This window comes from Salmo salar, chromosome 26, assembly GCF_965601325.2.
Source record: "Salmo salar chromosome 26, fSalSal1, whole genome shotgun sequence".
Lineage (NCBI taxonomy): Eukaryota > Metazoa > Chordata > Actinopteri > Salmoniformes > Salmonidae > Salmo > Salmo salar.
Window position 1 is genome coordinate 39,057,647 of NC_138316.1, and position 23,659 is coordinate 39,081,305.

The 23,659-nt window shown below is 46.3% G+C and overlaps 1 protein-coding gene across 2 annotated transcripts in view; it reads right to left on the reverse strand.

The window, feature by feature from the left end:
- The window catches only part of LOC106572775 (UPF0606 protein KIAA1549L), a 194,419-nt gene that overhangs the window by 50,202 nt on the left and 120,558 nt on the right, over positions 1 to 23,659 (reverse strand). For both annotated transcript variants that reach the window (XM_082969699.1, XM_082969700.1), the window contains 4 exons: positions 13,308 to 13,459; positions 12,434 to 12,605; positions 6,328 to 6,491; positions 5,455 to 5,493 (listed from right to left, as the gene is read on the reverse strand). In XM_082969699.1, the coding sequence (XP_082825825.1) occupies positions 5,455 to 5,493; positions 6,328 to 6,491; positions 12,434 to 12,605; positions 13,308 to 13,459 (527 nt within the window). The remainder of the gene's footprint in view (positions 1 to 5,454; positions 5,494 to 6,327; positions 6,492 to 12,433; positions 12,606 to 13,307; positions 13,460 to 23,659) is intronic.

The window sequence follows — 23,659 nt, forward strand, 5'->3', positions numbered from 1 at the left end:
TGGTACTGGTACCCCGTGTATATAGCCAAGTTATTACCTTGTACCCCTGCACATCTAGTTGGTACTGGTACCCCGTGTATATAGCCAAGTTATTACCTTGTACCCCTGCACATCTAGTTGGTACTGGTACCCTGTGTATATAGCCAAGTTATTACCTTGTACCCCTGCACATCTAGTTGGTACTGGTACCCTGTGTATATAGCCAAGTTATTACCTTGTACCCCTGCACATCTAGTTGGTACTGGTACCCTGTGTATATAGCCAAGTTATTACCTTGTACCCCTTCACATCTAGTTGGTACTGGTACCCCGTGTATATAGCCAAGTTATTACCTTGTACCCCTGCACATCTAGTTGGTACTGGTACCCCGTGTATATAGCCAAGTTATTACCTTGTACCCCTGCACATCTAGTTGGTACTGGTACCCCGTGTATATAGTCAAGTTATTACCTTGTACCCCTGCACATCTAGTTGGTACTGGTACCTCCGTGTATATAGCCAAGTTATTACCTTGTACCCCTGCACATCTAGTTGGTACTGGTACCCTGTGTATATAGCCAAGTTATTACCTTGTACCCCTGCACATCTAGTTGGTACTGGTACCCCGTGTATATAGCCAAGTTATTACCTTGTACCCCTGCACATCTAGTTGGTACTGGTACCCCGTGTATATAGCCAAGTTATTACCTTGTACCCCTGCACATCTAGTTGGTACTGGTACCCCGTGTATATAGCCAAGTTATTACCTTGTACCCCTGCACATCTAGTTGGTACTGGTACCCCGTGTATATAGCCAAGTTATTACCTTGTACCCCTGCACATCTAGTCGGTACTGGTACCCCGTGTATATAGCCAAGTTATTACCTTGTACCCCTGCACATCTAGTTGGTACTGGTACCCCGTGTATATAGCCAAGTTATTACCTTGTACCCCTGCACATCTAGTTGGTACTGGTACCCCGTGTATATAGCCAAGTTATTACCTTGTACCCCTGCACATCTAGTTGGTACTGGTACCCCGTGTATATAGCCAAGTTATTACCTTGTACCCCTGCACATCTAGTTGGTACTGGTACCCCGTGTATATAGCCAAGTTATTACCTTGTACCCCTGCACATCTAGTTGGTACTGGTACCCCGTGTATATAGCCAAGTTATTACCTTGTACCCCTGCACATCTAGTTGGTACTGGTACCCCGTGTATATAGCCAAGTTATTACCTTGTACCCCTGCACATCTAGTTGGTACTGGTACCCCGTGTATATAGCCAAGTTATTACCTTGTACCCCTGCACATCTAGTTGGTACTGGTACCCCGTGTATATAGCCAAGTTATTACCTTGTACCCCTGCACATCTAGTTGGTACTGGTACCCCGTGTATATAGCCAAGTTATTACCTTGTACCCCTGCACATCTAGTTGGTACTGGTACCCCGTGTATATAGCCAAGTTATTACCTTGTACCCCTGCACATCTAGTTGGTACTGGTACCCCGTGTATATAGTCAAGTTATTACCTTGTACCCCTGCACATCTAGTTGGTACTGGTACCCTGTGTATATAGCCAAGTTATTACCTTGTACCCCTGCACATCTAGTTGGTACTGGTACCCTGTGTATATAGCCAAGTTATTACCTTGTACCCCTGCACATCTAGTTGGTACTGGTACCCCGTGTATATAGCCAAGTTATTACCTTGTACCCCTGCACATCTAGTTGGTACTGGTACCCCGTGTATATAGTCAAGTTATTACCTTGTACCCCTGCACATCTAGTTGGTACTGGTACCCTGTGTATATAGCCAAGTTATTACCTTGTACCCCTGCACATCTAGTTGGTACTGGTACCCTGTGTATATAGCCAAGTTATTACCTTGTACCCCTGCACATCTAGTTGGTACTGGTACCCCGTGTATATAGTCAAGTTATTACCTTGTACCCCTGCACATCTAGTTGGTACTGGTACCCTGTGTATATAGCCAAGTTATTACCTTGTACCCCTGCACATCTAGTTGGTACTGGTACCCCGTGTATATAGCCAAGTTATTACCTTGTACCCCTGCACATCTAGTTGGTACTGGTACCCTGTGTATATAGCCAAGTTATTACCTTGTACCCCTGCACATCTAGTTGGTACTGGTACCCTGTGTATATAGCCAAGTTATTACCTTGTACCCCTGCACATCTAGTTGGTACTGGTACCCTGTGTATATAGCCAAGTTATTACCTTGTACCCCTGCACATCTAGTTGGTACTGGTACCCTGTGTATATAGCCAAGTTATTACCTTGTACCCCTGCACATCTAGTTGGTACTGGTACCCTGTGTATATAGCCAAGTTATTACCTTGTACCCCTGCACATCTAGTTGGTACTGGTACCCCGTGTATATAGTCAAGTTATTACCTTGTACCCCTGCACATCTAGTTGGTACTGGTACCCCGTGTATATAGTCAAGTTATTACCTTGTACCCCTGCACATCTAGTTGGTACTGGTACCCCGTGTATACAGCCAAGTTATTATTAGTCATTGTGGATTTATTCCTCATATTATTATTATTTTTCTATTATTATAATACTGTTTCTATCTGCATTGTTGGGAAGGGCCCAACAGTAAGCATTTCACTGTTAGTCTACACCTGTTGTTTACCAAGCATGTGACAAATACAATGTGATTTGATCCTGCTTGTTATTCCATATTAAAGTTCAGGCAAAACTCCCTCTTGGGATACTGCTATACTGCAAAATATGGACCATGTCTTTGCATAGAAAATGAACATTGGTGATTGGTTATTGTTTTACTGTAATGGTGAACTAACTGATCTATAATGCCAAACAAACTGATACAAACAATAGCGAATGACAACGCATACAGAGGTAAACTAGGTCAGAACAGGGGTGTGTGCGTGTGTTTGCACGTGTGTGTCTGCTTCTTAACAAAGACAAATGAGGTCTAGAAGGTTAACAATGAGAGTACATACATTATTAGACATATAGAAGGGAGTCAGGTGTAATGGTATAGGTAGGATCTGTGTGTATTTATTTAAGATGAGGACATCTGACCTTGTTCCAGCAATATGCACCAAGAGCTCGTTTCAGAGTACACACACGCATACACTCGCACGCACGCGCATGTACACGCACGCACACGCATTGACATGCATACACACAGCTTTTAGTCTACTACAGAGTGAGTCGGCTAGGTTGGATGTAGTCTGTCGTCTCCCTCACTCACAGTAGCCTACACACTAGGCTTGGGCGGTATACCGTATATACCGTATACCGGGGTATTTGGAAATAGCCACGGGATGGTTTTTCAATACCGTCAGTAAGTTTTTCAATCCATTTTTATATTTGTAGCTACTTTTTAAGTAAATACCTGCAGTATGATAGGATATAAAGCAGATCGCGTTCATTTCACCCGTCACATTATTTTACATTATAAAGTGGGTGGTTCGAGCCCTGAATTCTGATTGGCTGATAGCCATAGTATATCAGACCGTATACCACGGGTATGACAAAACATGTATTTTTACTGCTCTAATTACGTTGGTAATCAGTTTATAATAGCAATAAGGCATCTCAGGGTTTCGTTGTATATGGCCAATAACCCACGGCTAAGGGCTGTGTCCAGGCACAGCCCTTAGCCGTAGTATATTGGCCATATACCACACCCCCTCGTGCCTTATTGCTTAATTATAAAGCTTACCGTGGTTCCCCAGAACAGCTGGGCCAGTCACGTGTTTGTTTGTAAATATCACAATGGGAGAAAGCAGGAGCAGGTGAGTCCAGCTGTGTATTGCCAGGGGTTGCGTTTTATATCGAAAGTCAACAGTGTTTTTTTCTTCAATAGAGTGATCAGGGACGTGCAACTACAGTGTTCCTTCACAGAAAATACATTGGTGTAACACATTCGGCAGAAAATATATTCATTTTCATCAGATGACAAAAGAATTTGGCTGGCAGTCACGCAACGCTATTTGGCTGGAAGTCACACAAGTAAATAAGCTTACAATTAAAAAGCAAGGTCTTTTTCAGAGCGCTGTCTGCTGATAGAATGCCTGTCAACCAGAAATTATAATAAGAAGCATTTTACATCTGTGTTTACAAAACACAGCAAGATATTTCTTATGCATTTTATATTTTTTCCTGCGTGAAAAACACAAAATTCTCAGTTAACGAGACCCCTAAATTTAACTTGCTAGTTATCTAAGTAAGTGGCTGAATTAATAAGGTGAGGGGGCTTCATATTGTGTTAGATTTCTGCCGTGTTTGAGAAGTCAAAGCCCTATCTTGATTTCCTTGTGTTCTTTTCTCCTCTCTATTCTCGGACTATCTGCTCCTCCACCCTCTTCTCCAAGCTTAGCAGGCAGGCCCGTTGCCCTAGCAACTCCAGACTCCTCACAGACACAGTGTGTACACATGCTGCTCCAGAGCCAGTACTGTTCTTCCTTCAGACAAGCATGTGTCAAAACTTTGTTAATTTGCGCAATGTCTCTCGTTCACATTCGCTTGACATTCAGCAGCTCCTACCTATATATGTATAACTTTATGTGCTGGATTGCCTGTCTTAGCAATTTGTATATAAAAAAAAATCACTCGTTAGCATATTTAGCTTGCAGCCTCCATGGAAATTCGCTATTACTTGTGATAATTTTGTTAGCATTCTGGTAATAGATGCCCAATTTTTTTCTGGCGCCACCTTGTGTACTAAGTTGATAATACTGTAAATCCCGGGATGAGAGAAGAATGGTATAAAGATATGGACATCTGGATACCACCCAACCCTAATACACACACACAATCGCCTAAACAAACACACCCATCAAATGTAATAGTGACTATTCAAACTTTACTTCAATTGCAGCATATCCGTATCCCTATTTCATATGCCAGTCAAACACCCCATTACCCTGCACTCCCCTAGTAGACACACACCAGTGGAGGACGGCTCATTATAATGGCTGAAACGGAGCAAATGGAATGGCATCAAACCACGTGTTTAATGTAATTGATACAATTCTACTTATTTCTCTCCAGTCATTACCATGAGCCCGTCCTCCCCAATGAAGGTGCCACCAACCTGTGAAACACACAGCTCACAACAAGGACAGACACCAGAGAGAAACAAGGACAGACACCAGAGAGAAACAAGGACAGACACCAGAGAGAAACAAGGACAGACACCAGAGAGAAACAAGGACAGACACCAGAGAGAAACAAGGACAGACACCAGAGAGAAACAAGGACAGACACCAGAGAGAAACAAGGACAGACACCAGAGAGAAACAAGGACAGACACCAGAGAGAAACAAGGACAGACACCAGAGAGAAACAAGGACAGACACCAGAGAGAAACAAGGACAGACACCAGAGAGAAACAAGGACAGACACCAGAGAGAAACAAGGACAGACACCAGAGAGAAACAAGGACAGACACCAGAGAGAAACAAGGTAGATACCTGGTGGTAATATCCTGTAACATCCCTCCGATATGACGTCTGAAAAACAAGACAAACCGTGTCAAAGAGACATGTCTTCATCCATTTCCTCCTCCCGTCTCTCTTCAGTTTGACTGTTGGCTGAAAACATGCACTGCAGAAATAGGCAATGATCTGCTAGGTTTACCCAAACAATGGATTTACCTGACATCTTACCAAGATGAATAATCTCACTGCACTGGCAGATCATTCTGCTGATTTCAACCTAAAAAAAAACTGATTTTTTGGGGTAAGGGAAATCAACTCAATACAATACATTTTTTGCAGTGTGTCTCCAGTTTTCATCTGGATTTACCTATACCTGGTGTGTGTGTGTGTGTGTGTCTCCAGTTTTCATCTGGATTTACCTATACCTGGTGTGTGTGTGTGTGTGTCTCCAGTTTTCATCTGGATTTACCTATACCTGGTGTGTGTGTGTGTGTGTCTCCAGTTTTCATCTGGATTTACCTATACCTGGTGTGTGTGTGTGTGTGTCTCCAGTTTTTATCTGGATTTACCTATACCTGGTGTGTGTGTGTGTGTGTCTCCAGTTTTCATCTGGATTTACCTATACCTGGTGTGTGTGTGTGTGTGTCTCCAGTTTTTATCTGGATTTACCTATACCTGGTGTGTGTGTGTGTGTGTCTCCAGTTTTCATCTGGATTTACCTATACCTGGTGTGTGTGTGTGTGTGTCTCCAGTTTTTATCTGGATTTACCTATACCTGGTGTGTGTGTGTGTGTGTCTCCAGTTTTCATCTGGATTTACCTATACCTGGTGTGTGTGTGTGTGTGTGTCTCCAGTTTTCATCTGGATTTACCTATACCTGGTGTGTGTGTGTGTGTCTCTGCCCACCTTGACACGGGGGTTGAGGTTGCCCATGGCGTCGGCTTTGAAGTCGCTCTTGTTCTTCCGGCAGAGCACGGCGGTGATGATGATGATGATGAGCGTTACCACGGCGATAGGGGCCAGCACCGCTGCGATGATCCACAGATTGTTGGGAGGATTCTTCACCACGGCTACAAGGGGAAACACACAGGAACACTTTGTGAGAGCACGGATCAACACACACACACAACATATTCCCTCCTATTGTGGTGATGTGTACAAGAATTGTCATCATGTAATCATCAATAATAGAACACAGTAACAGTGGATATGTTTTACTGAGGTAAATGTGTCTGCAGGAGAAATGATCCTCAATGATGGTATTGATGAACACATCAATCAACATCACAGCAATAGTCCATCCTCTCCCTTCATTATGCCGTACCTCTACAGACACGTCTCATACTGTTCTCACTTCCTCCATCCTCTCCCTTCATTATGCCGTAGCTCTACAGACACGTCTCATACTGTTCTCACTTCCTCCATCCTCTCCCTTCATTATGCCGTAGCTCTACAGACACATCCCATACTGTTCTCACTTCCTCCATCCTCTCCCTTCATTATGCCGTACCTCTACAGACACGTCTCATACTGTTCTCACTTCCTCCATCCTCTCCCTTCATAATGCCGTACCTCTACAGACACGTCTCATACTGTTCTCACTTCCTCCATCCTCTCCCTTCATTATGCCGTAGCTCTACAGACACGTCTCATACTGTTCTCACTTCCTCCATCCTCTCCCTTCATTATGCCGTAGCTCTACAGACACGTCTCATACTGTTCTCACTTCCTCCATCCTCTCCCTTCATTATGCCGTAGCTCTACAGACACGTCTCATACTGTTCTCACTTCCTCCATCCTCTCCCTCATTATGCCGTACCTCTACAGACACGTCTCATACTGTTCTCACTTCCTCCATCCTCTCCCTTCATTATGCCGTACCTCTACAGACACGTCTCATACTGTTCTCACTTCCTCCATCCTCTCCCTTCATTATGCCGTAGCTCTACAGACACGTCTCATACTGTTCTCACTTCCTCCATCCTCTCCCTTCATTATGCCGTACCTCTACAGACACGTCTCATACTGTTCTCACTTCCTCCATCCTCTCCCTTCATTATGCCTTAGCTCTACAGACACGTCTCATACTGTTCTCACTTCCTCCATCCTCTCCCTTCATTATGCCGTAGCTCTACAGACACATCCCATACTGTTCTCACTTCCTTTAGCAGTCACAGCAATGTGAGAGAAATACAATAATGATATGCTAAAAATACTGTCAAGAAGAAACTCCCCCAATGTGAGTAATAATGAGAGTGTTATGCCTGAGGCTTTTCATTGTTCTGTTCTGAAACCTACGCTTTCCATCTTAAACACAGACATAGTATGTCCTGTACACCCACTCTGACACAGAGATAGTATGTCCTGTCCTGTACACCCACTCTGACACAGAGATAGTATGTCCTGTCCTGTACACCCACTCTGACACAGAGATAGTATGTCCTGTCCTGTACACCCACTCTGACACAGAGATAGTATGTCCTGTACTGTACACCCACTCTGACACAGAGATAGTATGTCCTGTACTGTACACCCACTCTGACACAGAGATAGTATGTCCTGTCCTGTACACCCACTCTGACACAGAGATAGTATGTCCTGTCCTGTACACCCACTCTGACACAGCGATAGTATGTCCTGTACACCCACTCTGACACAGAGATAGTATGTCCTGTCCTGTACACCCACTCTGACACAGAGATAGTATGTCCTGTACACCCACTCTGACACAGAGATAGTATGTCCTGTACACCCACTCTGACACAGAGATAGTATGTCCTGTACACCCACTCTGACACAGAGATAGTATGTCCTGTCCTGTACACCCACTCTGAAACAGAGATAGTATGTCCTGTCCTGTACACCCACTCTGACACAGAGATAGTATGTACTGTACACCCACTCTGACACAGAGATAGTATGTCCTGTACTGTACACCCACTCTGACACAGAGATAGTATGTCCTGTCCTGTACACCCACTCTGACACAGAGATAGTATGTCCTGTCCTGTACACCCACTCTGACAGAGAGATAGTATGTCCTGTACTGTACACCCACTCTGACACAGAGATAGTATGTCCTGTCCTGTACACCCACTCTGACACAGAGATAGTATGTCCTGTACACCCACTCTGACACAGAGATAGTATGTCCTGTACTGTACACCCACTCTGACACAGAGATAGTATGTCCTGTCCTGTACACCCACTCTGACAGAGAGATAGTATGTCCTGTCCTGTACAACCACTCTGACACAGAGATAGTATGTCCTGTACACCCACTCTGACACAGAGATAGTATGTCCTGTCCTGTACACCCACTCTGACACAGAGATAGTATGTCCTGTACACCCACTCTGACACAGAGATAGTATGTCCTGTCCTGTACACCCACTCTGACACAGAGATAGTATGTCCTGTACACCCACACTGACACAGAGATAGTATGTCCTGTACTGTACACCCACTCTGACACAGAGATAGTATGTCCTGTCCTGTACACCCACTCTGACACAGAGATAGTATGTCCTGTACACCCACTCTGACACAGAGATAGTATGTCCTGTACACCCACACTGACACAGAGATAGTATGTCCTGTACTGTACACCCACTCTGACACAGTGATAGTATGTCCTGTCCTGTACACCCACTCTGACAGAGAGATAGTATGTCCTGTCCTGTACAACCACTCTGACACAGAGATAGTATGTCCTGTACACCCACTCTGACACAGAGATAGTATGTCCTGTCCTGTACACCCACTCTGACACAGAGATAGTATGTCCTGTACACCCACACTGACACAGAGATAGTATGTCCTGTACTGTACACCCACTCTGACACAGAGATAGTATGTCCTGTCCTGTACACCCACTCTGACACAGAGATAGTATGTCCTGTCCTGTACACCCACTCTGACACAGAGATAGTATGTCCTGTCCTGTACACCCACTCTGACATAGAGATAGTATGTCCTGTACACCCACTCTGACACAGAGATAGTATGTCCTGTACTGTACACCCACTCTGACACAGAGATAGTATGTCCTGTACTGTACACCCACTCTGACACAGAGATAGTATGTCCTGTACACCCACTCTGACACAGAGATAGTATGTCCTGTACTGTACACCCACTCTGACACAGAGATAGTATGTCCTGTACACCCATTCTGACACAGAGATAGTATGTCCTGTCCTGTACACCCACTCTGACACAGAGATAGTATGTCCTGTCCTGTACACCCACTCTGACACAGAGATAGTATGTCCTGTACTGTATACCCACTCTGACACAGAGATAGTATGTCCTGTCCTGTACACCCACTTTAACACAGAGACATACAGCTCTGACAGACCTCACCCACTCTGACACAGAGACATACAGCTCTGACAGACCTCACCCACTCTGACACAGAGACATACAGCTCTGACAGACAGACCTCACCCACTCTGACACAGAGACATACAGCTCTGACAGACCTCACCCACTCTGACACAGAGACATACAGCTCTGACAGACAGACCTCACCCACTCTGGCACGGAGACATACAGCTCTGACAGACAGACCTCACCCACTCTGACACAGACATACAGCTCTGACAGACCTCACCCACTCTGACACAGAGACATACAGCTCTGGCAGACCTCACCCACTCTGACACAGAGACATACAGCTCTGACAGACAGACCTCACCCACTCTGACACAGAGACATACAGCTCTGACAGACCTCACCCACTCTGACACAGAGACATACAGCTCTGACAGACAGACCTCACCCACTCTGACACAGAGATATACAGCTGACAGACCTCACCCACTCTGACACAGAGACATACAGCTCTGACAGACAGACCTCACCCACTCTGACACAGAGACATACAGCTCTGATAGACCTCACCCACTCTGACACAGAGACATCCAGCTCTGACAGATCTTAGCATGTTAGTACACAGAAAACAGAGTACTGAGGAACTTTATAAGGATATGCACAGAAGGGGACGCACGCACACACACACACACACACACACATTCTTGATTTGATTTGACACACATTCAGAAATGCAATCTCTGTCTCTCTACGCCCCTCCCTCCCTCCTCCCCTGTGGTGTGTGTGTGTTCACAGTGAGAGTGTAGTGCAGCTCAAACAGTGTTCTGCCTGGAGCTGATCTGTGAGATTATGAGAAGATTGTCAACCTTTCTCTCTCTCAGCTGGAACATTTCTCCCTCTCTTCCTCCTCTCTCTCTCTTCCCCCTCTCTCTCTCTCCTCCTCTTCCCCTCTCTCTTCCCCCTCTCTCCCCTCTGTCTCCCTCCCCTCCTCCCCCTCTCTCTCTCCTCCCCATCTCTCCCTCTCTCCCTCTCTTTCCCCCTTTCTCACACACTCACATATTCTCTCAACAGAATTCTAAAGACCCTTCTCTATTAAACAGTATTTTCTTTGCTCTCTCTCTCTACCTCTCTCTCTCTCTCTCAACTCAATTTGCTTTATTGGCATGACATAACAATGTACATATTGCCAAAGCTTACTTTGGAGATTTACAATATGAACATAATTCAAATAATAATAATCAATATTGTCAATGGGACAATAGTAACAACAATAATCAAGGGTCAAAATAACCATACGTGGTATTTCTGTGGTACACTGTGGTACACTGTGGTATTTCACCCAGTAGATATGAGAGTTTATCAAAATTGGATTTGTTTTTCAAATTCTTTGTGGATCTGTGTAATCTGAGGGAAATATGTGTCTCTAATATGTTCATACATTTGGCAGGAGGTTAGGAAGTGCAGCTCAGTTTCCACCTCATTTTGTGGGCAGTGTGCACATAGCCTGTCTTCTCTTGAGAGCCAGGTCTGCCTATGGCGGCCTTTCTCAATAGCAAGGCTATGCTCACTGAGTCTGTACATAGTCAATGTTTTCCTTAAGTTTGGGTCAGTCACAGTGGTCAGGTATTCTGCCACTGTGTACTCTCTGTTTAGGGCTAAATAGCATTCTAGTTTGCTCAGTTTTTTTGTTAATTCTTTCCAATGTGTCAAGTAATTCTGTTTTTCTTTTCTCTTGATTTGGTTGGGTCTCTCTCTGTGTATAGCCTGAGTTTCTTCTCTCTCTCTCTCTCTCTCTCCATCCCCATCCATCCATCCACCAACCCACCCAACAACCTACACACCCACCCATCCACCCATCCAACCACCCACCCATCCATCCATCCATCCATCCATCCATCCATCCATCCATCCATCCATCCATCCATCCATCCATCCATCCATCCATCCATCCATCCATCCATCCACCAACCCACCCAACAACCTACACACCCACCCACCCATCCATCCATCCATCCATCCACCCATCCAACCACCCACCCCCCCATCCATCCATCCATCCACCCATCCATCCAACCATCCACCCCCCCATCCATCCATCCATCCATCCATCCATCCACCCATCCATCCATCCATCCATCCATCCCCCCATCCATCCATCCATCCATCCATCCACCCACCCATCCATCCATCCATCCATCCACCCCCCCATCCATCCATCCATCCATCCACCCACCCATCCATCCATCCATCCATCCATCCATCCACCAACCCACCCACCCAACAACCTACACACCCATCCATCCATCCATCCATCCATCCATCCACCAACCCACCCAACAACCTACACACCCACCCATCCATCCATCATCCATCCATCCATCCATCCATCCATCCATCCATCCATCCATCCATCCATCCATCCATCCATCCATCCATCCATCCACCCACCCATCCATCCATCCATCCATCCACCAACCCACCCAACAACCTACACACCCACCCATCCCCATCCATCCATCCATCCATCCATCCACCAACCCACCCAACAACCTACACACCCACCCATCCATCATCCATCCATCCATCCATCCATCTACCAACCCACCCAACAACCTACACACCCATCCATCCATCCATCCATCCATCCATCCATCCATTCAAGAGGAGGTATACGTACGTTCAGCCTGCAGCTGAACGAAGTAACCCAGTGTGAGGGCCATGGTCTGAGAGTCCAGCGTGTTCAGGACCTTGGCGGCTGACGTGCCCAGTAACGGAAGACCGTTCAGCTGAACGTAGTAGGTCATCTCTGCTGGGTTCTTCTGACCCATCACTCGATGGATACTCACCATCTGAGTGGATATAGGAAGAGTTAAAACAAGTATACTCAGATTGAAGTGCCTTCCTGTACTTCCAGGAAAGAATGTTACGGTGCACTGCCAATGCCACCTACGGACATGAAGGGGTCATAGATGCCACCTACGGACATGAAGGGGTCATAGATCTTCTTACAGCACGTTTACTTCATACAGTAGTTCTTTATAAAACAATACAGTGACAAATGAGATAACACAATGACTAATGGGTAAAAAACATGTGGTTAACACAGTAATCATTATTGAAATGAATTGCATAAATACCATCAGCATCTTTACCTTTAATATATTTAACTTCTATAACAAGCTGGAAATCTTTCTAATTAAGTTGTGTGTGTATGTGTCTGCATGTGTGACTGTGTAAACGTCCACACACGTGTGTTTTAGTTTTCATCACTATGAAATATAGATGCTTTGTTTAGGAAACAAGTCAGCATTAGTATTCAATTCATTAGCTTCACTACTCAACACACATACAAGCACATCAACCTGAGACAGCCAGTTAAGAACATAAGGACATCCACACTGGGGAAGTTGACAATAAACCTGTCAGGAGTGGCCACACTGTCTCAGAACCAGGTCTGTCAAGGGCCTCCAGAGCAGACCTCCAGGCCAGACTTAGTCAATCCCAAGTAGAGGCCAACCTGCCTGGGTTGCAGTGCCAGCTCTGCTCCCTACCTGGACAGTGTAGCTGTCCACAGTGGTGGCTCTCCTGAAGCGAGTGCCCTGCTGGCGAGCAACCACAAACAGCTCAGCCAGGCGCTGCTCCATGAGACTGGCAAAGCTCTGGTACTGGCTCTTCAGAGATGAGTTATCCACATCCAGGATGACTGCAGGGAGAGGGGGAGTGGGGAGAGAGAGAAAAGGAACGGAGGAGAGAGGAGGGAGAGTGAGAAGTATGAGAATAAGAGAGGAGGAGAGCGAGAGAGAGAAAAGGAGAGTGAGACAGAGAGAGTGAGAGTAAGACAGAGAGAGAAAGGGAGAGTGAGACAGAGGGTAAGAGGAGGTCAGAGGGCAGAGGAAGTGATTGAGTGAGATAATTTAATCCAATTGAGAGAGAGAATGAAGGAGGGGAAAGAGAAGGATGAGGAAGGAAGCGAGAGAAAGAGAGATGTTAGTAAAGGCAGTACTCCTGATTATTTATCTCTAACAGTAAATCATATTATGTGTCAGCTGAACTTGGTCCGGCCCTGCCTCTCTCTCCTCTCTCTTTCTTCCCAGAGAGACGGTAAGACATGCAAAACACCATCACACAGATAATTCCCTCTATAAAAAGAGAAGAGGCTACACATCAACACACACACGAGCTCGTACACAAAAACACACTACACATATCTAAACACACACTCATCTACGCATATCTAATCTGATCTAACCTGATCTGATTCATCTTCACATCTACACAGCACAGACCTGATCTGATTCATCTACACAGCCCAGACCTGATTCATCTACACAGCCCAGACCTGATTCATCTACACATCTACACAGCCCAGACCTGATTCATCTACACAGCCCAGACCTGATTCATCTACACATCTACACAGCCCAGACCTGATTCATCTACACAGCCCAGACCTGATTCATCTACACATCTACACAGCCCAGACCTGATTCATCTACACAGCTCAGACCTGATTCATCTACACAGCCCGGACCTGATTCATCTACACATCTACACAGCCCAGACCTGATTCATCTACACAGCCCAGACCTGATTCATCTACACATCTACACAGCCCAGACCTGATTCATCTACACATCTACACAACCCAGACCTGATTCATCTACACAGCCCAGACCTGATTCATCTACACAGCCCAGACCTGATTCATCTACACAGCCTGGACCTGATTCATCTACACACCTACACAGCCCAGACCTGATTCATCTACACATCTACACAGCCCAGACCTGATTCATCTACACATCTACACAGCCCAGACCTGATTCATCTACACATCTACACAGCCCAGACCTGATTCATCTACACAGCTCAGACCTGATTCATCTACACATCTACACAGCTCAGACCTGATCTGATTCATCTTCACATCTACACAGCCCAGACCTGATCTGATTCATCTTCACATCTACACAGCTCAAACCTGATTCATCTTCACATCTACACAGCTCAGACCTGATCTGATTCATCTTCACATCTACACAGCCCAGACCTGATCTGATTCATCTTCACATCTACACAGCCCAGACCTGATCTGATTCATCTTCACATCTACACAGCCCAGACCTGATCTGATTCATCTACACATCTACACAGCTCAGACCTGATCTGATTCATCTTCACATCTACACAGCCCAGACCTGATCTGATTCATCTTCACATCTACACAGCTCAAACCTGATTCATCTTCACATCTACACAGCTCAGACCTGATCTGATTCATCTTCACATCTACACAGCCCAGACCTGATCTGATTCATCTTCACATCTACACAGCTCAAACCTGATTCATCTTCACATCTACACAGCCCAGACCTGATCTGATTCATCTTCACATCTACACAGCTCAAACCTGATTCATCTTCACATCTACACAGCCCAGACCTGATCTGATTCATCTTCACATCTACACAGCTCAAACCTGATTCATCTTCACATCTACACAGCTCAGACCTGATCTGATTCATCTTCACATCTACACAGCCCAGACCTGATCTGATTCATCTTCACATCTACACAGCTCAAACCTGATTCATCTTCACATCTACACAGCCCAGACCTGATCTGATTCATCTTCACATCTACACAGCCCAGACCTGATCTGATTCATCTTCACATCTACACAGCTCAAACCTGATTCATCTTCACATCTACACAGCTCAGACCTGATCTGATTCATCTTCACATCTACACAGCTCAAACCTGATTCATCTTCACATCTACACAGCCCAGATGTGATTCATCTTCACAGCCCAGACCTGACTCATCTCCACATCTACACAGCCCAGACCTGATTCATCTACACATCTACACAGCCCAGACCTGATTCATCTACACATCCACACGGCCCAGACCTGATTCATCTTCACAGCCCAGACCTGACTCGTCTTCACATCTACACAGCCCAGACCAGAATCATCTACACAGCCCAGAACTGATTCATCTACACATCCACACGGCCCAGACCTGATTCATCTTCACAGCCCAGACCTGACTCATCTTCACATCTACACAGCCCAGACCTGATTCATCTACACATCTACACAAACCTGTCCAGTCATGGTACACTAGTGACAGAATGGGAATCATGGTCCAGTCATGGTACACTAGTGGCAGAACAGGGAGTCATGGTCCAGTCATGATACACTAGTGACAGAATGGGGATCATGGTCCAGTCATGGTACACTAGTGACAGAATGGGGAGTCATGGTCCAGTCATGATACACTAGTGACAGAATGGGGATCATGGTCCAGTCATGGTACACTAGTGACAGAATGGGGATCATGGTCCAGTCATGGTACACTAGTGACAGAATGGGTTTCATGGTCCAGTCATGATACACTAGTGACAGAATGGGGATCATGGTCCAGTCATGGTACACTAGTGACAGAATGGGAGTCATGGTCCAGTCATGGTACACTAGTGACAGAACAGGGAGTCATGGTCCAGTCATGGTACACTAGTGACAGAATGGGTTTCATGGTCCAGTCATGATACACTAGTGACAGAATGGGGTTCATGGTCGAGTCATGGTACACTAGTGACAGAATGGGAGTCATGGTCCAGTCATGATACACTAGTGACAGAATGGGGATCATGGTCCAGTCATGGTACACTAGTGACAGAATGGGGAGTCATGGTCCAGTCATGATACACTAGTGACAGAATGGGGATCATGGTCCAGTCATGGTACACTAGTGACAGAATGGGGATCATGGTCCAGTCATGGTACACTAGTGACAGAATGGGTTTCATGGTCCAGTCATGATACACTAGTGACAGAATGGGGTTCATGGTCCAGTCATGGTACACTAGTGACAGAATGGGAGTCATGGTCCAGTCATGGTACACTAGTGACAGAACAGGGAGTCATGGTCCAGTCATGGTACACTAGTGACAGAATGGGTGTCATGGTCCAGTCATGGTACACTAGTGACAGAATGGGAGTCATGGTGCAGTCATGGTACACTAGTGACAGAACAGGGAGTCATGGTCCAGTCATGGTACACTAGTGACAGAACAGGGAGTCATGGTCCAGTCATGGTACACTAGTGACAGAACAGGGAGTCATAGTCCAGTCATGGTACACTAGTGACAGAATGGGAAGTCATGGTCCAGTCATGGTACACTAGTGACAGAACAGGGAGTCATGGTCCAGTCATGGTACACTAGTGACATAACAGGGAGTCATGGTCCAGTCATGGTACACTAGTGACAGAACAGGGAGTCATGGTCCAGTCATGGTACACTAGTGACAGAACAGGGAGTCATGGTCCAGTCATGGTACACTAGTGACAGAACAGGGAGTCATGGTCCAGTCATGGTACACTAGTGACAGAATTGGGAGTCATGGTCCAGTCATGATACACTAGTGACAGAATGAGGATCATGGTCCAGTCATGGTACACTAGTGACAGAACAGGGAGTCATGGTCCAGTCATGATACACTAGTGACAGAATGAGGATCATGGTCCAGTCATGGTACACTAGTGGCAGAACAGGGAGTCATGGTCCAGTCATGGTACACTAGTGACAGAACAGGGAGTCATGGTCCAGTCATGGTACACTAGTGACAGAACAGGGAGTCATGGTCCAGTTATGGTACACTAGTGACAGAATGGGGAGTCATGGTCCAGTCATGGTACACTAGTGACAGAACAGAGAGTTATGGTCCAGTCATGGTACAGTAGTGACAGAACAGGGAGTCATGGTCCAGTTATGGTACATTAGTGACAGAATGGAGAGTCATGGTCCAGTCATGGTACACTAGTGACAGAACAGGGAGTTATGGTCCAGTCATGGTACAGTAGTGACAGAACAGGGAGTCATGGTCCAGTCATGGTACACTAGTGACAGAACAGAGGGTCATGGTCCAGTCATGGTACACTAGTGACAGAACAGGGAGTCATGGTCCAGTCATGATACACTAGTGACAGAACAGGAGGTCATGGTCCAGTCATGGTACACTAGTGACAGAATAGGGAGTCATGGTCCAGTCATGATACACTAGTGACAGAACAGGGAGTCATGGTCCAGTCATGATACACTAGTGACAGAATGGAGAGTCATGGTCCAGTCATGGTACACTAGTGACAGAAAAGGGAGTCATGGTCCAGTCATGGTACACTAGTGACAGAACAGGGAGTCATGGTCCAGTCATGGTACACTAGTGACAGAACGGGGAGTCATGGTCCAGTCATGGTACACTAGTGACAGAACAGGGAGTCATGGTCCAGTCATGGTACACTAGTGACAGAACAGGGAGTCATGGTCCAGTTATGGTACACTAGTGACAGAATGGGGAGTCATGGTCCAGTCATGGTACACTAGTGACAGAACAGGGAGTTATGGTCCAGTCATGGTACAGTAGTGACAGAACAGGGAGTCATGGTCCAGTCATGGTACACTAGTGACAGAACAGGGAGTCATGGTCCAGTCATGGTACACTAGTGACAGAACAGGGAGTCATGGTCCAGTCATGGTACACTAGTGACAGCATGGGTCATGGTCCAGTCATGGTACACTAGTGACAGAATGGGGTCATGGTCCAGTCATGATACACTAGTGACAGAACAGGGAGTCATGGTCCAGTCATGGTACACTAGTGACAGAACAGGGAGTCATGGTCCAGTCATGATAGTGACAGAATGGGGTTCATGGTCCAGTCATGGTACACTAGTAACAGAACAGGGAGTCATGGTCCAGTCATGGTACACTAGTGACAGAATGGGAGTCATGGTCCAGTCATGATACACTAGTGACAGAACAGGGAGTCATGGTCCAGTCATGATACACTAGTGACAGAATGGGAGTCATGGTCCAGTCATGGTACACTAGTGACAGAACAGGGAGTCATGGTCCAGTCATGGTACACTAGTGACAGAATGGGAGATTGTCATGGTCCAGTCATGAGTACACTAGTGACAGAATGCAGGGAGTCATGGTCCAGTCATGAGTTACACTAGTGACAGAACAGGGAGTCATGGTCCAGTCATGGTACACTAGTGACAGAACAGGGAGTCATGGTCCAGTCATGGTACACTAGTGACAGAACAGGGAGTCATGGTCCAGTCATGGTACACTAGTGACAGAATCAGGGGAGTCATGGTCCAGTCATGGTACACTAGTGACAGAACAGGGAGTCATGGTCCAGTCATGGTACACTAGTGACAGAACAGGGAGCTGTCCATGGTCCAGTCATGAGTACACTAGTGACAGAATGGGGAGTCATGGTCCAGTCATGGTACACTAGTGACAGAATGGGTATCATGGTCCAGTCATGATACACTAGTGACAGAACAGGGAGTCATGGTCCAGTCATGATACACTAGTGACAGAACAGGGAGTCATGGTCCAGTCATGGTACACTAGTGACAGAATGGGGTTTATGGTCCAGTCATGGTACACTAGTGACAGAACAGGGAGTCATGGTCCAGTCATGGTACACTAGTGACAGAACAGGGAGTCATGGTCCAGTCATGGTACACTAGTGACAGAACAGGGGTCATGGTCCAGTCATGGTACACTAGTGACAGAACAGGGAGTCATGGTCCAGTCATGGTACACTAGTGACAGAACAGGGAGTCATGGTCCAGTCATGGTACACTAGTGACAGAACAGGGAGTCATGGTCCAGTCATGGTACACTAGTGACAGAACAGGGAGTCATGGTCCAGTCATGGTACACTAGTGACAGAATAGGGAGTCATGGTCCAGTCATGGTACACTAGTGACAGAACAGGGAGTCATGGTCCAGTCATGATACACTAGTGACAGAATGGGAGTCATGGTCCAGTCATGGTACACTAGTGACAGAACAGGGAGTCATGGTCCAGTCATGGTACACTAGTGACAGAACTGGGAGTTCATGGTCCAGTCATGGTACACTAGTGACAGAACAGGGAGTCATGGTCCAGTCATGGTACACTAGTGACAGAATGGGGAGTCATGGTCCAGTCATGGTACACTAGTGACAGAACAGGGAGTCATGGTCCAGTCATGGTACACTAGTGACAGAATGGGGAGTCATGGTCCAGTCATGATACACTAGTGACAGAACAGGGAGTCATGGTCCAGTCATGGTACACTAGTGACAGAATGGGAGTCATGGTCCAGTCATGATACACTAGTGACAGAACAGGGAGTCATGGTCCAGTCATGGTACACTAGTGACAGAATGGGGTTCATGGTCCAGTCATGGTACACTAGTGACAGAACAGGGAGTCATGGTCCAGTCATGGTACACTAGTGACAGAACAGGGAGTCATGGTCCAGTCATGGTACACTAGTGACAGAACGGGAGTCATGGTCCAGTCATGGTACACTAGTGACAGAACAGGGAGTCATGGTCCAGTCATGGTACACTAGTGACAGAATGGGGAGTCATGGTCCAGTCATGGTACACTAGTGACAGAACAGGGAGTCATGGTCCAGTCATGGTACACTAGTGACAGAATGGGAGTCATGGTCCAGTCATGGTACACTAGTGACAGAACAGGGAGTCATGGTCCAGTCATGGTACACTAGTGACAGAACAGGGAGTCATGGTCCAGTCATGGTACACTAGTGACAGAACAGGGAGTCATGGTCCAGTCATGATACACTAGTGACAGAACAGGGAGTCATGGTCCAGTCATGGTACACTAGTGACAGAACAGGGAGTCATGGTCCAGTCATGGTACACTAGTGACAGAACAGGGAGTCATGGTCCAGTCATGATACACTAGTGACAGCATGGGTTCATGGTCCAGTCATGGTACACTAGTGACAGAATTGGGAGTCATGGTCCAGTCATGATACACTAGTGACAGAACAGGGAGTCATGGTCCAGTCATGGTACACTAGTGACAGAACAGGGAGTCATGGTCCAGTCATGGTACACTAGTGACAGAACGGGAGTCATGGTCCAGTCATGGTACACTAGTGACAGAACAGGGAGTCATGGTCCAGTCATGGTACACTAGTGACAGAATGGGGTCATGGTCCAGTCATGGTACACTAGTGACAGAACAGGGAGTCATGGTCCAGTCATGGTACACTAGTGACAGAACAGGGAGTCATGGTCCAGTCATGGTACACTAGTGACAGAATAGGGAGTCATGGTCCAGTCATGGTACACTAGTGACAGAACAGGGAGTCATGGTCCAGTCATGATACACTAGTGACAGAATGGGGGTCATGGTCCAGTCATGGTACACTAGTGACAGAACAGGGAGTCATGGTCCAGTCATGGTACACTAGTGACAGAACAGGGAGTCATGGTCCAGTCATGGTACACTAGTGACAGAACAGGGAGTCATGGTCCAGTCATGGTACACTAGTGACAGAACAGGGAGTCATGGTCCAGTCATGGTACACTAGTGACAGAACAGGGAGTCATGGTCCAGTCATGGTACACTAGTGACAGAACAGGGAGTCATGGTCCAGTCATGGTACACTAGTGACAGAACAGGGAGTCATGGTCCAGTCATGGTACACTAGTGACAGAATGGGTTCATGGTCCAGTCATGGTACACTAGTGACAGAACAGGGAGTCATGGTCCAGTCATGGTACACTAGTGACAGAACAGGGAGTCATGGTCCAGTCATGGTACACTAGTGACAGAACAGGGAGTCATGGTCCAGTCATGGTACACTAGTGACAGAATGGGGAGTCATGGTCCAGTCATGGTACACTAGTGACAGAACAGGGAGTCATGGTCCAGTCATGGTACACTAGTGACAGAACAGGGAGTCATGGTCCAGTCATGATACACTAGTGACAGCATGGGTTCATGGTCCAGTCATGGTACACTAGTGACAGAATTGGGAGTCATGGTCCAGTCATGATACACTAGTGACAGAACAGGGAGTCATGGTCCAGTCATGGTACACTAGTGACAGAATGGGGAGTCATGGTCCAGTCATGATACACTAGTGACAGAACAGGGAGTCATGGTCCAGTCATGGTACACTAGTGACAGAATGGAGAGTCATGGTCCAGTCATGGTACACTAGTGACAGAACAGAGAGTCATGGTCCAGTCATGGTACACTAGTGACAGAACAGGGAGTCATGGTCCAGTCATGATACACTAGTGACAGAATGGGGTTCATGGTCCAGTCATGGTACACTAGTGACAGAACAGGGGTTCATGGTCCAGTCATGGTACACTAGTGACAGAATGGGGTTCATGGTCCAGTCATGGTACACTAGTGACAGAATGGGGTTCATGGTCCAGTCATGGTACACTAGTGACAGAACAGGGAGTCATGGTCCAGTCATGGTACACTAGTGACAGAACAGGGAGTCATGGTCCAGTCATGGTACACTAGTGACAGAACAGGGAGTCATGGTCCAGTCATGGTACACTAGTGACAGAACAGGGAGTCATGGTCCAGTCATGGTACACTAGTGACAGAATGGGGTTCATGGTCCAGTCATGGTACACTAGTGACAGAACAGGGAGTCATGGTACAGTCATGATACACTAGTGACAGAATGGGGTTCATGGTCCAGTGATGGTACACTAGTGACAGAATGGGGTTCATGGTCCAGTCATGGTACACTAGTGACAGAATGGGGTTCATGGTCCAGTCATGGTACACTAGTGACAGAACAGGGAGTCATGGTCCAGTCATGATACACTAGTGACAGAATGGGGTTCATGGTCCAGTGATGGTACACTAGTGACAGAACAGGGAGTCATGGTCCAGTCATGATACACTAGTGACAGAATGGGGTTCATGGTCCAGTCATGATACACTAGTGACAGAACAGGGAGTCATGGTACAGTCATGATACACTAGTGACAGAATGGGGTTCATGGTCCAGTGATGGTACACTAGTGACAGAATGGGGTTCATGGTCCAGTCATGGTACACTAGTGACAGAATGGGGTTCATGGTCCAGTCATGGTACACTAGTGACAGAATGGGGTTCATGGTCCAGTCATGGTACACTAGTGACAGAACAGGGAGTCATGGTCCAGTCATGATACACTAGTGACAGAATGGGGTTCATGGTCCAGTCATTATACACTAGTGACAGAATGGGGTTCATGGTCCAGTCATGGTACACTAGTGACAGAACAGGGAGTCATGGTCCAGTCATGATACACTAGTGACAGAATGGGATTTCATGGTCCAGTGAGACTATTTTCCTGACCCATTTGTAGATGTATATTACAATGGACAGGGGATGTTCAGTAAAACAACATAGTCACATGGTTTAAGACCTCTGTACTCCAGTGACAGAATGGGTAGTCATGGTGACCTCTGTAAGATTGTACTCATCTTCTACTCATTGAATTACACAGTTAACGAGGGCGGCAGCAATTATACAAAAGCATTCATAACATCATGTTCAATGATGTCAATCAGTCAAGATCATTTTAAATATACAATATTGATGTATTTCTCCATGTCTCCGCCGTAGTGCATGCCGCTGGTAGTCTGCTCAGAGTCTAGGCATCAGATGAGAAAGCATGGAGTATTTCAGAGGAAGTCAATCTCCAGGGTGGACTGCTAGAGTAGCTTCAATAATAAATAAGGTAACCAATAGAAGGGATAGGATCAAATAATCAAATCACAATTTAATAAAGTACATTTAAAAAAAAGGCTCAATACACTTTATAGAAATATCATAGAAATCCTAAAAATGTATTAGCCCTTTCCACTCACAGCCCCTGTCACGACGTACACGGGTTGAAAATGCCAGATCTTGTCATTGATAAGTGGTGTTATAAACAAGAAGTTGCCCCCATCCCTCCCACTATTGGGATACTTCTGCACATGTGCTGTCTGAGTGAAGGGAAACGCTGTGAATGGAGAGGAGTCGATGTGTTCTGAAAGATGACACGTTGACG